The sequence below is a fragment of the Rhynchophorus ferrugineus genome, unplaced genomic scaffold (genome assembly GCF_030347505.1).
Source record: "Rhynchophorus ferrugineus isolate W39M unplaced genomic scaffold, kcgeb_rfMv2 rfM4, whole genome shotgun sequence".
In the NCBI taxonomy this organism is placed as follows: Eukaryota; Metazoa; Arthropoda; class Insecta; order Coleoptera; family Curculionidae; genus Rhynchophorus; species Rhynchophorus ferrugineus.
The window spans coordinates 26,404,243-26,419,647 of record NW_027472583.1 but is presented as its reverse complement, the minus strand read 5'-3'; the positions used below and the strand labels follow the sequence as shown (position 1 = coordinate 26,419,647).

Genomic DNA, 15,405 nt, shown 5'->3' with positions numbered 1-15,405 from the left:
AAGTTATATGATTTTGGTCGTTTGGGAAACGGTGTAGAGTCGAATTGTGAGATGCGTTGGGTGAAGTAATAGGATTAAGTTTTATTTATATTAAAATACAATCTTTTCTTAAACAATCCACCACTTCTTTCCGTTAAGATAAAACAAATATTATCAGGATGTACTTAAATCTAAGTAAGAACGGTACAAGTACAGAACGGAAACCAAATAACATACTGCCAAACGAGTTTGAAGGTTTCACACCTCGGACGAACTATGGCCGATCGTCGTGGGAAACGTGGAAAAGACCTTAGTTCCCGAAAATCGTCCATCCTGACTAAGTTTAACCTCAAACTTTTAGAAGGACCCTGGAAGCATCTTCTGAAGAGTTAACGGTTAATTTGTAACGAATATTTAAGTTGGTCAGCCTAAATTATTGCTAGTAAATTTTGTTTTGTCAATCAGCCTAGCCTTGAGCCAGTAAGTTTTGTCAGTCAGCCCATCCTGAAACTAGTAAATTTTGTCTTTTCAATCAGCCTAGCCTGGAGTTAGTAAATTTTGTTTTGTCAATCTGTAGTGGTCTCTTGGATGGGCAGCTGCCTCTGTATTGACCCCATTGGTTGGCTACACGTCTACTGCGGACCCCCCCGTAGTGGAACGCCCGATATGGCCATCAGGTTGGTGGACCTTCCAGATTGGTAGAACGCTCGACATATTACGAATCACTTATGATTCGGGACGGGACGGAATTAATACACCACTTATGGCCTTGGAACAAAAGAGGAACTTTATTTTGATCCCTGGTAATTTATACCCACTCGATACAAGTCAGAGCACCCTCTACTAACTTTTCTTCCTCCTTTCTATACTGGCTCTTGTATCGAGACAAGTCATATATTTAACACGACATGGCCTTTCTTGGTTGGAAGAACGCTTGTTGTGGCCCCACAAGTTGGTGGGCAGCTTATTGTGGACCTCCAAGGTTGGAGGAACGCTCGTTGTGACCCTCCACATTGAAGGAACGCTCGTTACAGACTTCTCAGGTATGCGACTTATATATCGGAGAGATGCATGTTGTGGACCTCTCAGTATGACGGAACGCTTGTAGCGGGCCTCTAATTTGGTGTGACGCCGGTATGGAACCCTCAGATTGGTGGCACGGTCGTTGTGGGCCCCCAGGTCAGCGTAACGCATGTCGTGGATATCTCGGGTTGACGTCACGCCTGCTATGCGTCCGTCAGATAAGCGGCAGCATGTTTCAAGCCCTCCAAATTGACGGGACACTTGTGTGGATTCTTTAGATAGACGACACGCTGATTGTGCGCCCGTCAGGTAGGCGGCATGCTTATTGTGGACCTTCCAATTGGCAGTTCGCATGTAGCGGACCTCCCAAATTGGCTGAACATTTTTATGGACTCCCCTGTAGGCGTTAAAATTGTTGTAGTCCCTCAGATTGGCGTCCATCTTGTTTACATACCTGATACGGGTCTACGTACTCGTGGTGAACTGCCAGTGACAACCCTCTTGTTGGTGTACCTTGTACCGTCTTTTATCATGGTGGCCTAGTTGGCGCCCTTCTTATTGGCATACCCCTTGCTATCTCTCATTGTGCAGGACTGCTAGGTGGCGTCAATCTTATTGGCATACTTGGTGTCGTCTCTCACTATAGTGAACTTGTATAGTTCACCATGTCTGTGACCTGTTAGTTGCAAATGTTTGTATCACAGGTTGTTGCCCTCTATGTACCCAGCTAATTCGTTGCTGCAGCAAACAACTAGGGTCTAAGCTTGGAGGTTGATCTGGAAAGATGGTGTTGGCAAAGGAGGGGTATGCGATTTTTCGATTTCCTTTTTGGGTGCAAATAGACAAGTATTAATCACTTATTTACAAGTATATCACTTTACGGGTGATCCCTCTTCTGATATTGTCAGGATGTATTTAAATAAAAATCCAAATTAGCAATTATAACACAGGTTATAATTCTCAACTCTGCACGAACTCGTCGATAGTTGGGTGTAAGCCTAAACTCCAAAACTCATCAAAACGCGGCCCAACACCGCATTCCATGCTAGGGCTTCCCACTCCACAAGTACAGAACGGAAACTAAACAATATACTGCCGAATGAATTTGAACACGTCTCACACCCTGGACGAACTATGACGGATCGTCGTGGGCAACATCCGATAAGACCATAGTTCCCGACAATATCTACTAAACAAAAAAAATTTTGCTTTAAATCCTACATTTCATATTTATATGCATAAGCCATTTCTTAAAAATCTATCGATATTGATTTTAAAACATTTAACGTACATATTTTAACATGTGCTATTAGTTTTTGCACATGCCGCCACCATATTCCTGCGTTTTTATACAAATAGTTCGATAAAATAGGTAATAATTATACACATTTTTACTGAACGGAATTTAATATAGCTTTTTAAACTAATTCGACAGGAACAGCCAAATTTTTATTATTTTAATTGATATTTAGTTGTTTGAGATAACTATTAAAAATATGTCTTCCTGTATAATTAGATGTTTATTAAAGTCTCCTGCTTTAAATTTATTAACCATTTTATATTTTTCATTTAATACCATTCCTACAAATGCGAGTAACTTCGCATGGCCAATTTAAAATAAAAATTGAAACTTATCAATCAAAATTTGCTACATTTCTATGGAATCTCTTTTTAATTCACCGTTTTTTCATCACGTTGTTGGTTCATTTTGGGTGTTTCTTCATAAGTGAATGTTATTGCTTTGGCGGTCACAAAAGCCATCAGTTTAGTGGTGAACTTTCCCTTTCGGTGAATTAGTAGCAAGGCACCTTCAACAAGGATTTTATATAGGGGTTTACTAACTCTCTTTATCATTCTGTAACACAAAACATCCTATAATACCTCCAGCGAAAATAACCAATCAACACAATATGCAAATAGGGATAACACGAACTAAAAAAGATGTTTTTTCCTACTCTCCTACTGGGAAAGATTTCTGGGTGTTAACAAACATTTTAGACGAGAGGAAGTACGAGCACCATTCGTTCTGGCCCTCGGAGGGGAGAAGCTGGCGATCTTTGTACCGACTGAGAAAATAAAATTTGAGCTAGAACCTCTTGGGTTTTACCCCAAATTTATCCAGTGTTGGCAAACCAAAGTAGGCAATCTAATCCTAATCGTAAATGTGGTGGTTTAGAGACGATAGATATTTTATTTAAAATTCTTTATGGACCAGTCTATTAAAGTCCAAGACCGACGCATCTCCGGGAAACCAACGCAATGTTTTAACTTCCAACTATTCGGCCACTCCGCAAACCATTGTTGGGCCAACCGCAGGTGTTTGAAATGCGCAGGAGAACACGAGACAAGGGTTTTTGAGGACAAAATATTTCCAACTAAATGCAGCAACTGTGGTGAACCATATACAGCCAACTATTCTGGATGTATCTGTACACCATCAACAAAACCTCTAAAAACGAGATCATCAAAACTCCCGCAGTATCTACTGAGTCCACCAACCCGTGTAACGGGGAAGATAGGAGCAAACAACCTGGCCATCTCCGGTCAAGCAGCTCAACAGGCTAAAATTTGGATTCCTCAATCGCAGCTTTAGGAATTAAAACAAAGAGTTTTTCAACCGCTCTCTGCAAAGCACAATCAGTACGCAATAAGAAAGAGAAACTAATTGACGAAATGACCAGTCACAATATCGACATACTTCTGCTCCAGGAAATATTCCTTAAACCATCCATCTGTTTTTCGATACTGAATTATTAAATCTACAGGAACGATCGAACCACTGGCAACGTCGGCGAAACCGCAATTCTAATTAAAAAGGGAACATATCACTTCTTATCGCCCTCACCCCATACAAACAGCTTCGATCAACCTCCATTGCAATTTTCCTATCAGATAAGCCAGTCAATGTATCGGAAATGCACGGATTATGATGACTCCGAATTTACGACGTGTTTGACGGAGACGTAGCCAAAATTATTCTTCAACGCACACTACCCTACGTGGGGTAGTCTTCGAGTTAAACGGGCGGGTGTTGATATTCCCAGCGGAACTGACGGTTTCTTCATAACCCAAAACACTCAAAATCCCGTCGACGTTCAACTCGTACTCGATGAAATGGACTCCGATCACCATCTGATTATTCTCACGGTAGGAGATTCTCGGATGACCGAAAGTTCTTACGGAAAACAAACCCGCAAAACCGACGGGAAAGTATTTCAAGAGGTCCTAAAGAGAGAAATTAATAACGGCGAATAAATCGAGGAAGCATTGACGATTGTTTTCTAATGACATCCAAAACGCCCATAAACAGACAACACTCACAATCCCATCTCCGCAAGGCAATTACAACACCGCATTGCCACTAAATATCAGATAATTTATTCGATAGAAGAACAGACTCCACAGAAGACCCTAGACCCAGATGATGAAAGGAACCAACCAACGAACCAACCAACGAATCCGAGAGGTCAAAGTCTGGAGAAGGAGGAGTGGGACTCACTTCTTTTCCGTCAAAGACTCGACCCACACAAAAGACATCCTCCCCCTGAAATTTGAAGAGTGAAGATAATTTCGCGGCCTCAGACAGCGAAAAAACCGAATTCCTAGCCGAGTAGTTTGAAATGCCTACTTTTCAAAAAGGGCATCGGTGCCATTAGAAACAAAAGTGTCATCAGAGAGGCCAACAATCTAGCGAAGAAACGCCTCCAAATTTCCTTCAATACCACTTAATTTCACCAAAATTTGTAGGAAAAATCGGAAAAGGCACTGAATACGACTAAATTTCGGTATTCTAGCTCAAAAAGCTCTCACCCAAGCAGCTCGCGGAATTAACCAACATCATAAAGTCCGTTATGCGACTGCAACATTTCTTCACGTTCCGACTGCAGGCCAATCAGCCTGCTTAGTTCAATGTCCAAGATAGATGAAAGAGCCGTTTTATTTGCAATCAATCGGTTCACTGAGTAGAACCACATTATTCCGGATGAACAACATGGGTTCAGAGCCAAACATTCATGCGCACATCAGACCACTAGATTGGTCGCAGATATTCACTTCGCCATGAACAAAAAACCAACTCTGTGCAGTCATTCTATACCTTACAAAAGCTTTTGTCATCAAGGTTTGGCACGACGGCCTAATTTACAAAGCCATCGAAGCAGGTATACCCGAAGACTCGATAATTCTACTGCGGCTTTTTTTTATTAGACATGTCCTTTCAAGTAAAGATCGGTAAGAGACTTTCCAGTTCTATATCAGTCAAAGCAGGAGTCTTCAAAGGTCCCCCATTAGCCGCAGCATTATTAAACCTTTTTATGTCAGACATTCCAATGAAGAAAGATGCTGAAACCGCCCAATACGTGGATGACACAGCTTTCTTCACCAGTTCTCGTTCTGTAGATGCCGCTCAGATAAAACTTAAAATTCAGTTAAATGCTACGGTCTAATGGTTAAATTTCTGGAGGTTACAAATTAACCCCCAAAAAACCAAGGCCATAATCTTTCACAATCAGAGAGACATCCGCGCCGATCAGCTGAGAGTGGAAAAAGTCTCAATACCGTGACAACGAAAAGCTACATATCTCGTCCTCATCTTTGACCGTCGGTTTTTATGGGCAATCCAGATAAACAAAGAAATCTCCAAAGGCTACGAAGTCGCCACAGTGCTAAATCCTTTCATCTGTAGAAAAATTAAATTGTCTCCGATGATTAGTTTTGCTTTACAAGTTGCTTATAGATCCATCATATTATACGGATCTAATACTTGGTATCGGTTTGTTGGGTCGGAACTAGTGGAAAAGCTTCAGGTAATGCAAAACAAACTTCTCAATCAAACTCTTAACGCGCTCTGGTTTGTGCGAAATCCCCAAATTAATCGACAAACTGACACACTAGGAATAAGACCGTGCATTTACTCTTTATTTAAGAAATTCCATGCAACCCCAGCTCCTGAAAGCGGTTCTCCAAACCGCCTAAGGTTCACACACACCAAATAAAGTCCCTTCGCGGGCACTCCTGTCTCTTATAACTTATACATTTTCAACCCCTTGGATTTTTACCAACGATATGTGGGTTAAACAGATAAAAAATATTTTATTTTTGAGAAACGTATTTAGTAGCTATTGTCCAGCCGTCTATATAAGCGTTTATATAGGTATAATAAAATCTTCGACTAAGTAGACTGATGTCCAACTCTGAGTCGTTCCTCCTTCCTGCCAACTGGCGAGCCCTCTCATTTCCATCAAATCCCAAGTTCGAAGTCACAGCCACATGAAGGTGATGTCTTTTCCATTGTTGTAGACGACAACTAGATTTTTAACATTTTTACTTCCCAGTGAAGCTACGGAGTCGCATTAGTGGTTTGGGATAGAGCACATGGTCCTGCCTTTAGCAGCATCGATGTAGCTGAAGAAATGGTTAATATACATGTCTTTATCTATCTATAAAAAAAATCTTCAACTATTATTTGCATGGATTTGTGACTTTGGTATTATCAAATGACATATAGTCCATAGACGACGTTGGATATACTGCTTTTCGTTTAACCCTAACTAAAACAGAAAGACTAGAAACAATGCCTCAGAATATGTAATTGAATCAATGTATAATATTCGACTTGTGTTGGTAATAGTCAACCCCGTTGTCAAATGTCTATAAAATTCTTCAAAACATTAGTGATAGTAATCAGAAGTTATAAACCAAAAGTCAAATTTGACGCTGCAACATTGCGACGTGTTGAAGTCATAAATTTTGATAACGTGCATTGTCTGTTTTATTGAATAGACTATATAGTTTATTAATAAAATTAAATAATTTAAATATTATAATACAATATAAAATATGTTGTTTTTTTATATTATATACCAAAATATGTAAAAAAAAAATTTTTTGTGCTTATGTATAATTATATATACTTAATATATTTTTATAATGGTGACCAAATTGTTTAAATAGAATTACCTTTTATGATTCTTCAAATATAAATGTTATTAAACAAATAGCATTTTTATATCAGATATGTAATAAGCTTATTTTTAAAAACAAATGTCATAAAATCCAATAGTTGAACTACAATTATCAAAATTGTATTAAATTAATTAAATCTTTAATTATATGAATAATCAAAAGTTATATCTATAAAATAACGAGTATTTCAACCAATTAATAACCGTGACATCAATCAACAATTATATTGATATCGATATTTAAAGGTTATATTTTTTCACTATCGGTATATATAGATTTACTACTTCCAGGATTTAAAAAAGGCCGTGACAAATATATCACTTTTTGAAAAAATATATTGGTAATTCGAAAAAATATAAATTTTCTACAAGCCTAGAAGCCACACTCATAGATCATACTTTACATCCACAAAACAGAGTAATCAACATCCCTCTTAAAAATTAATTACAGCTTAGAATCAGATATTGTTTTAATGTTTTTTTCTCACATCTAAATATTTAAACAAATTTGTAAGGAAAAAACTTGAAAGAAATTTGGAACACTCTGACACTAGCATTAATAGAAATTAAAAGAATGAACTGAAGTTAATAAGTGAAGAAATTCACTTTCTTGATATTTATATTACACTGTTATTTGATGGGATCACGATCACAGCATGGGATATTGCATTAGAAATTCTGAAAAAATATCTGTAGATGTAAAAGAGAGTATCAAACTTTTATTTTTAAAATGAAATATCCATACTAACAATATGTTTTTTTTTTAAATATTAATATTATTAAAAAGAAGTACCGATATTTTTTATTGTCCCAAAACCTTTAAAATTAAGTACTCTTATTTAAAAATCGAAATATGGAGATTCTTTTTGGTGGCCAACACCCTAGTTTGGATGTTAGATAAATTATAGAATAATAAAGAAGATGAATTGCTAGCTTCAGACGAGATGATGTCAAATTGACGTTGAATTTTTGGAGTTGTTTTATTCCAATGAAAATATGTCACGTTGATTACCGAAGTATTTTATTATTCACAATTATAAATCTGGAATATACATAATTCACATATGAGTAAACGATTTTAACATTATTTTTGATAATAAGACAGCATTGATCATGAATCGACAATTATTATATATATTAAGTATTCTTTTATTTCTGTTTAATATATCTCAAACAGTTCAACATGATATCAAGGGCTTTGATGATACGGTTTTATTTGATATAAATTGGCCAGGCAGTCTCCCAACGGACTTAGATTTAGAACATAGTGAAAGTATAATTTTAACATCATCTATGCAGGAAAAATTTAAATGTGTTTTACCAAATGTTGTTGAGAAAGAAGAAGCTAAAGAAGAGGAATACACTGGACCAAGTCCTTTAGAACTTATTGCCCCACTATTTGCACAAGGTAAATTGTGTTGTAGATACAGATATATATTGATAGATATTATCTTTTTTTATTGTAAACAGGTACATGTTCATATCGTCTTGAAAGTTATTGGACTTATGAAGTGTGTCATGGTAAATATATTCGCCAGTATCATGAAGAACGTGAAGGTAAAAAATCTAAGACACAGGAGTATGTATTAGGGAAGTGGGATCCCAAACATTTATCTAGGCTTATGGAAAAAGCAAAATTAGAACGTGATGATTTGAATAAGGAAATAAATATACCAACAAAAAAAATTGATAATATTAATTTGCCATATTATGAGGTAATAATTATATTAATCTTACTGAGTACTTTATAACTTAGTTATGTTTCAGACTGTTATGGATAATGGCACAGCTTGTGATTTAAACTACAATAAGCCCAGATTAACAAAAGTTATTTATGTATGTTATATTCATGGTAAACATGAAGTATATTTATTAAAGGAAGCATCTACTTGTGTATATGAAATAATAATTTTAACACCACTTTTATGCCCTCATCCAAGATATAAACCAAAAGACATAGGAGACTTAAAGATAAATTGTGTACCCATTAATGGTGAATTAGATCAGCCTTATAATTTGCTGAAATTAAATAAAGAAAGTACAAATTTAAGACAGGATTCAGAGCTGGACCGAATAAAAGTATTTTAAATATAATAGTTGTTTTCATCAACCATATATTAATTTTTTCCAGGTTGAATTAATACAGTTTAAAACTGAAGATGCAATGGATTCAATGAGTAGTAAGGCTCCAGAATTTGTATCAGAAAGGATTGTTGATACCACACCTGTTAAATTATTTTTACAGGCTAAACATTGTTTATATGGAGGTAATTTATGATTCTTTAAAAAAGTTCTGTTACAAATCTGTGTACAAAAGTCTTTATACAAAAATCATTCTAAGGTACTGGGTGGTGGAAGTTTGAATTCTGTTATGGCAAATCAGTAGAACAATTTCACATAGAAAATGATGGAAGCAAAATTTCTATTAATTTGGGAGTTTTTAATAAAGATAAGCATTTAGAATGGATTAAACAACATCCACACAAAAAACCTAAACCTATCGGCCAACGAAAACAGCTTATACATTTATATTCTGATGTAAATAATATTAGGATAAATATTTTCAATGCACGTTTTAATGTAATATTCTTCAGGGTAGTTTATGTGATAAAACAATGGAACCAAGGCAAACAGAAGTCAAATTGAAATGTTCAAATGAACCTAATAATCCTTCAAGTGTTGCATTGTATCTTCTAGAGCCCAGATATTGCCAATACGTTTTAGGAGTTGAGTCACCATTAATATGCAATATTTTAGATAAAGCTGATGAAAACGGACTCATAGATATTCCTCCAGACTATGGTGAAGAAACTGACATAAGCACATTTACTATTAAACTGTAAATTAATTAATTTGATATAAATAATATAAGATAAACATTTTGTTACACCTTTATTTTTCTTCTTTTACCATTTCCATAGAGTTGATGATAATCACTATAACCCTAAATTTAGTTTAAAAATTTAAATTAGGAATGTCGTCTCGGGTTTGAAATAACGATATTCTATAAAATGTTGAAAAAGTGGAGTTGTTTTTAATAAACTATAAAATAACAGATCTTTTTAAATTCATAAAGTTCGTGATATGTTTTTTTGAAAAAGATATCGACTAACAAAAATCGATAGGACTGCCAAATATACACATATTTTTTTCAAAAACTAACGATATTTTTTCGTCATCCCTAATTTTAAATGTAATAAGTAACAACCGTTTTCTCTGATAACCCTTATAGTCATTTCAATTATTATAATAAAATGAGAAAACTAAGCGCAGAAAGACTCGTAAAAGACGAAGTTGAATTGTATTATTATGGTTTTAGTTCCACACAACTGTATTTAAATTGTAAGTTATATGTATTACACAGTTTGTTTGTTTGAATTAAGTATTTCTAGATAGAGACTGTATTAACAACAGAATTAAGTTGTTGATGGTTGAGGTTGCGAAATTTTATGAACAAATTAAACCTGATGAGGTGGAAGAGACAAGTGAGAATTTACTAGTACAATATAATACATTTTGGGCTATAGCAGAACAATATCTTCAAAAGTTTTATGTATGTTTTAGTATACATTTATTTTTTATTGCTATTACTATTTTTTTTTTAATTTTAGGAAGATATTCAAAATATTTTAACATTACCAGAATATGTTCTATCAGAAGATTATCAGAACCCCCAAAATTTGTTATTTAATGAAAATGTATTAAAAATTGAGAAGGATATAAAGAATTTAGAAGAGGAGTACATGATTGTAAGTTTTATTTAATTAAAAAAAAATATATATGCGTGTATGTAATTGAGTATTTTTCCAGGGAAAATTTTATTTAGAATCTTTAAAACAGTGTATGTATTTAATTGAAAATAAGTGCTTACCATTGCAAGTTAAAGTAGCATATTCATCTAAATACTTAAAGGAAATTATAGATAAGTTAAATAAAATTAATATACTTGATTGTAAAAGAAAGGAGCTAATAGAAACACTCGAAACAAAGGATAAAAAGTCTTTAATTGATGTCAGTTTCTTTGCAAAAGATTTTGGAGTAGAACAGTCAGTTTTAAATAACTATAAGAACTTACTTGAACAAAACACTGATTAAAAGTAATATAATTACATTTTATATTCTTAATAATTAAATGTTAAAATATCAATATCATGTTAATATAAAATTGATTCTAGCTGTGATATTGCTTCCTTTTCTTTAGACTCCAATGTGTTACTAAAAAATATATATAAATAAATTCATTTATTAAGGGTATATACTCACCTCTTATTTGAGTTACTTTCATTTTGATCTTCTTGATAATCTGTTATCATTAAGTGGTTCTCATAATTAAAGTTTGTCTTTGTGAAGAAATTCCTGTCCAATGTACCTATATCTTTAGGATTTGTTGGAATCTGATATACGTTTTTGTCAGTATTTTCTGAGCCTCCATCAAAATGTTTAAAACTTGAACTTACAGAACTTATGTTTTGCAAATTAGCTCGTTTAATATATAAAGAGGGGCCACTAAAACATAAAAATAATGATAAATACTTAATAGGGTTTCTTATATGGGTAAAGATTTTATTCGCAAATTTTATTGCTAACAAAAATATAATTTGTTTAGGGTAGAGATTCTTAAAAAATATTAATATATAGAGAGAATAAGGAGATTTTATATTTTATGGAAATATTGTTTTTTCCAAAAATATATCGATAGTTTTAAAATAGTGTATTGAACCTTGAATTTTTAGATTTCTCTCTCATGTTGTAATTTTTTTAAAGAAAATATAATTAAAACCTATGGTTTTTGTAGTTTCGAACTTCTTTTCGGGATTCACCCCTGGTCTTCAAAAATATCTTGCTGGGAAAATTAAGACTGGTGCAAGGAAATATAATAAACTTTATAATAATTATTTAAAATTTGTAATAATAATTGTTAATTTTTTTCGGGGCTTTTCGTTAGTTTTCATTCTGGCATATTGATATATATATAACATGAAAAACGATATATCGATATTCAAATACTTTCGCTTCCAATGTTTTGCCATTCACTAGTGTTGTTCTACTATATCGACAGATTATTTTTTCCGCGGCCGACATCCTATCATCATAAAATATGAAAATATTTGTTATTCTGCCACTATGTCATATTAAAAAATGTTGACCATAAATACCAGTATATTTTAAAAAGCATCTCTATAGTTTAGAAAGTCATCTATTTTGAAAAGTAGTTCCCATATATATAGTAATAGTAGTTAAAATGTATTTCTATTAATCTATTAATAAAATAAAACTTAATATATATTATTGCTGCTTTGTTATGTGATAAACCAAAACACTTGATAGTGATACAAGCCTTCTAATGTTTGATTATTTCGTATCACTCTTACGCGATATATTTATAGCTATGCTACAACTACTTAGTTCAAAGAAGCACATAATTGAAAATATCCTAAGGATTTATATAAAAACTAGTGGAAACACTTTGTGTATAGATATAGATCCAAAATATGATATACGACAAATAAAAAATATAGTGGCTCCCAAGATTGGATTAGAACCAGATGAACTAAAAGTAATTTTTGCTGGAAAAGAGTTAGCTGATAATATAGTTATAGGTATGTGATGAGGGTTTACATTCACTTGGTTTGTGATTCTTGATGTGTTTCAGAGGACTGTGATCTAGGAGAACAAAGTATTTTACACGTTGTTAAAGTCAAAGAAAAAGTACCAAAAAAGATTAATGATTATGGAATGAAGCCATTATGTGAAATACTAGATGATTCAATGTTTTCTCCTATATCCGAGAGTAGGAATAATTCTATTTCTGTGGAGGCAAATGATGTTGCTCATATATTAAACAATGACACTGATGCAAATATAACAAGTAATCAACAAGTACTAGTTAAAAAAATACATTTTTATGTGTATTGTCCAACATGTAAAGGTCTTAAACAAGGTATATTGATACTGTTACATATACATTAAAATTTTTAGTATATAATTATTATAATTAGGAAAATTAAGAGTTCGTTGTAATTTTTGTAAAAGTGGAGCTTTTACTGTGCACTCAGACCCTCAAAACTGGACTCATGTGTTAGAAAATAAACAAATTACTGGTACCTGTGAAAATGACACTCAGTTTTGTGAAGATATTTTACAAAATAGGGAACCTACTTTTGCTGAATTTTATTTTAAGTGTTCTGAACATATTTCTTTAGGTAACTTTTTTAATATTTGGTTAAATTGTTCACATTATACTTGTGTACACAGGAGAAAACGATCAAGCTGTACCATTGTATTTAATAAGACCTAATTTAAAACAAATTCAGTGCTTAGCCTGTTTAGACATCTCCTATGATGCAGTGTTTGTATTTCCATGTCAAAATGATCATGTAATGTGTCTTGACTGTTTCAAACAATATTGTATGTCTAAATTAACAGAAAGGCAATTTTGGCAACATCCTGAGTAAGAGTAGTTTATTGAAGTAATTTGTATGTGTATTTTAATGTTATAATTTTAGGTATGGCTATACATTAGCATGTCCAAATGGTTGTGCAGACTCTTTTATAAAGGAAATACATCACTTTCGTCTTTTAGATGATCAAAACTATGATAGGTATCACAGGTTTGCTACTGAAGAATTTGTGCTGCAGTCAGGTGGTTTATTATGTCCACAACCCGGTTGTGGTATGGGAATTTTGGGTATATGCAGATAGAATATTATAGGTATACATATTTGATAGTGTTTAATTATTTTGTAGCTGACACAGATTGTAAACGTATAACTTGTCAAGGTTGTAAATATGTTTTTTGCCGGCTGTGCTTGCAAGGGTATCATATTGGGGAATGTGGCCCTATTGAAAATGATGATTTAAATAACCAAAGTACAAGTTGTGAAAGTGAATTAAGTTGCAATAATGGAAATAATGGAGAAATAGCTTCAAGAACAACTATTAAGGTATTATCCCTTACCTGAAGGTAAAACCGCACTTTATGAATCAGGTGGATAATTTTTTGCCATAATCAGGCATTATATTTGCGCTAAGAGATTTTTTAGTTTCTTGATTAATACTTGAATGCAATTTTATCACTGTATTATGTCCAATATGTATGTGGTTTATGTAGTATAAAGTCTGTATAAAACATACAGTTATTAATTTAAATACAGTAAACTATATATGTGCTAACCATAACTAATATTGGCCACTGATGATACATAATTTTATTTTAGATTATGACAAAACCATGCCCCAGTTGCAAGACACCTACAGAAAGAGATGGTGGTTGCATGCATATGATCTGCACAAGGGCAGGCTGCAAATTTCATTGGTGCTGGGTATGTCAGACTGAGTGGACTACTGAATGTATGGGAGATCACTGGTTTGGTTAAATTTGTTATATTATTTATATTGTTGTGATATTGGCTTTTAATAACTAATAAACTGTTTGATGAATATTTGTAGTAATCACTATTTTCATGCCCAGAATGTAATATAAAGAAGCTATAAATAAAATTAGTACAAAACATAAAATATTATATGATATTTATAATGCAAGATAAAGAAATTTGTGTCTATCAACTAACACAGAAAATGTTAAAATTGATAATACTTCTAATAATTTCATTGTTATAAAATTGATACAGAGAATATGGAAAATCCAATCTAAGCCAACAATTTCAAGTATTTGACAATCAAATATAATTTATATATATAATCTAAATATAGTCATATTTTTAAATAAGCCGATAATCCTAATTACTATTAACTATGTATTAAGCATTACTAATATACACTTACATTTTTTTATAGGAGCTGATGGGATCTAATACAGACAATCTCTTAAATAACTTCTTAATAATATAAAACTGTACTCCCACACAAATTAATAGAATCAGCACAAATACTCCTATGATAGAGAATAGAATTATCTCCGGTTTTTCCATTTTAGAGTTTATATTGTTACATTTGTTTTGATTACTGTAAAAGAAAATAGGGTCATCTTATCCTATAAGTTATTATGTTTGATTTACGTTACCAAATATAAAATTCGTCTACTGATTTCACTAGTTATTTTTATGTAAATATGGACTCGAAAAATATGTAAACTAAATACCTAGTGAGCTTTAACTTAATTATTAACAATAGGAACCGAATCAATCGTTTCGGAGATTAGATTATTTCCATGCCTATTTATCGGTAGATAAAGATTAACAAATCTTATTTAAAGATTATACATGTTTGTATTAACTATACATTAATATATAGAGTTAAGAAGCCATTACTATCCATTTTTTCCAAATTGTTATGTATTTTAAAAACTGAAAAATTGTTAATATCTGATGTGATTCATTTGCTTTTTACTATTAGATAATTCACTTTAGGTTCATTTAAATTATGTTTGAAATTTGATATACTGAAATAATAGCATTAGAGCTTTAAATTCCTATGAAAC

General features: G+C 32.9%; 5 protein-coding genes across 5 annotated transcripts; 3 read left to right on the top strand and 2 right to left on the bottom strand.

The window, feature by feature from the left end:
• Positions 1-711: 711 nt before the first annotated feature.
• Positions 712-1,591, bottom strand: LOC143194752 (uncharacterized). The gene is made up of 2 exons (XM_076401430.1): positions 1,457-1,591; positions 712-1,399 (listed from the first exon to the last, which is right to left on the bottom strand). Exon 2 carries the CDS (start codon positions 1,354-1,356, stop codon positions 823-825), a length of 534 nt encoding a protein of 177 aa, XP_076257545.1. The 5' UTR covers positions 1,357-1,399; positions 1,457-1,591; the 3' UTR covers positions 712-822.
• Positions 1,592-7,896: 6,305 nt separating this feature from the next.
• LOC143194741 (endoplasmic reticulum lectin 1) lies at positions 7,897-9,852 on the top strand. The gene is made up of 6 exons (XM_076401415.1): positions 7,897-8,373; positions 8,436-8,680; positions 8,733-9,044; positions 9,097-9,232; positions 9,307-9,503; positions 9,560-9,852. The coding sequence occupies exons 1-6, from the start codon at positions 8,079-8,081 to the stop codon at positions 9,806-9,808; spliced, it is 1,434 nt and encodes a 477-aa protein (XP_076257530.1). The 5' UTR covers positions 7,897-8,078; the 3' UTR covers positions 9,809-9,852.
• Positions 9,853-10,141: 289 nt separating this feature from the next.
• On the top strand, positions 10,142-11,219 carry LOC143194749 (uncharacterized). Its single transcript, XM_076401425.1, has 4 exons — positions 10,142-10,307; positions 10,358-10,518; positions 10,577-10,714; positions 10,776-11,219. Exons 1-4 carry the CDS (start codon positions 10,220-10,222, stop codon positions 11,058-11,060), a joined length of 672 nt encoding a protein of 223 aa, XP_076257540.1. The 5' UTR covers positions 10,142-10,219; the 3' UTR covers positions 11,061-11,219.
• LOC143194755 (uncharacterized) lies at positions 10,951-15,126 on the bottom strand. The gene is made up of 4 exons (XM_076401434.1): positions 14,989-15,126; positions 14,751-14,930; positions 11,229-11,471; positions 10,951-11,180 (listed from the first exon to the last, which is right to left on the bottom strand). Exons 2-4 carry the CDS (start codon positions 14,894-14,896, stop codon positions 11,120-11,122), a joined length of 450 nt encoding a protein of 149 aa, XP_076257549.1. The 5' UTR covers positions 14,897-14,930; positions 14,989-15,126; the 3' UTR covers positions 10,951-11,119.
• Positions 12,083-14,405, top strand: park (E3 ubiquitin-protein ligase parkin). Its single transcript, XM_076401414.1, has 7 exons — positions 12,083-12,565; positions 12,619-12,906; positions 12,965-13,168; positions 13,221-13,416; positions 13,472-13,653; positions 13,713-13,909; positions 14,183-14,405. Exons 1-7 carry the CDS (start codon positions 12,310-12,312, stop codon positions 14,339-14,341), a joined length of 1,482 nt encoding a protein of 493 aa, XP_076257529.1. The 5' UTR covers positions 12,083-12,309; the 3' UTR covers positions 14,342-14,405.
• Positions 15,127-15,405: the final 279 nt, after the last annotated feature.

Bases quoted from the DNA above. Each gene is read 5' to 3' on its own strand.
- LOC143194741 (XM_076401415.1), top strand. From the start codon at position 8,079: ATGAATCGACAATTATTATATATATTAAGTATTCTTTTATTTCTGTTT. The intron at 8,681-8,732 runs GTAATAATTATA...GTTATGTTTCAG, and splicing joins TTAATTTGCCATATTATGAG to ACTGTTATGGATAATGGCAC. The intron at 9,504-9,559 runs GTAAATAATATT...AATATTCTTCAG, and splicing joins TTATACATTTATATTCTGAT to GGTAGTTTATGTGATAAAAC.
- LOC143194749 (XM_076401425.1), top strand. From the start codon at position 10,220: ATGAGAAAACTAAGCGCAGAAAGACTCGTAAAAGACGAAGTTGAATTG. The intron at 10,308-10,357 runs GTAAGTTATATG...AAGTATTTCTAG, and splicing joins CACACAACTGTATTTAAATT to ATAGAGACTGTATTAACAAC. The intron at 10,715-10,775 runs GTAAGTTTTATT...GTATTTTTCCAG, and splicing joins TAGAAGAGGAGTACATGATT to GGAAAATTTTATTTAGAATC.
- LOC143194755 (XM_076401434.1), bottom strand. From the start codon at position 14,896: ATGGAAAAACCGGAGATAATTCTATTCTCTATCATAGGAGTATTTGTG. The intron at 11,472-14,750 runs GTAAGTGTATAT...TTTATGTTTTAG, and splicing joins ATCAGCTCCTATAAAAAAAT to TGGCCCCTCTTTATATATTA. The intron at 11,181-11,228 runs GTGAGTATATAC...TATATTTTTTAG, and splicing joins GAAAGTAACTCAAATAAGAG to TAACACATTGGAGTCTAAAG.
- park (XM_076401414.1), top strand. From the start codon at position 12,310: ATGTTTGATTATTTCGTATCACTCTTACGCGATATATTTATAGCTATG. The intron at 12,907-12,964 runs GTATATTGATAC...TATTATAATTAG, and splicing joins ATGTAAAGGTCTTAAACAAG to GAAAATTAAGAGTTCGTTGT. The intron at 13,169-13,220 runs GTAACTTTTTTA...TTGTGTACACAG, and splicing joins TTCTGAACATATTTCTTTAG to GAGAAAACGATCAAGCTGTA.
- LOC143194752 (XM_076401430.1), bottom strand. From the start codon at position 1,356: ATGCGAACTGCCAATTGGAAGGTCCACAATAAGCATGCCGCCTACCTG.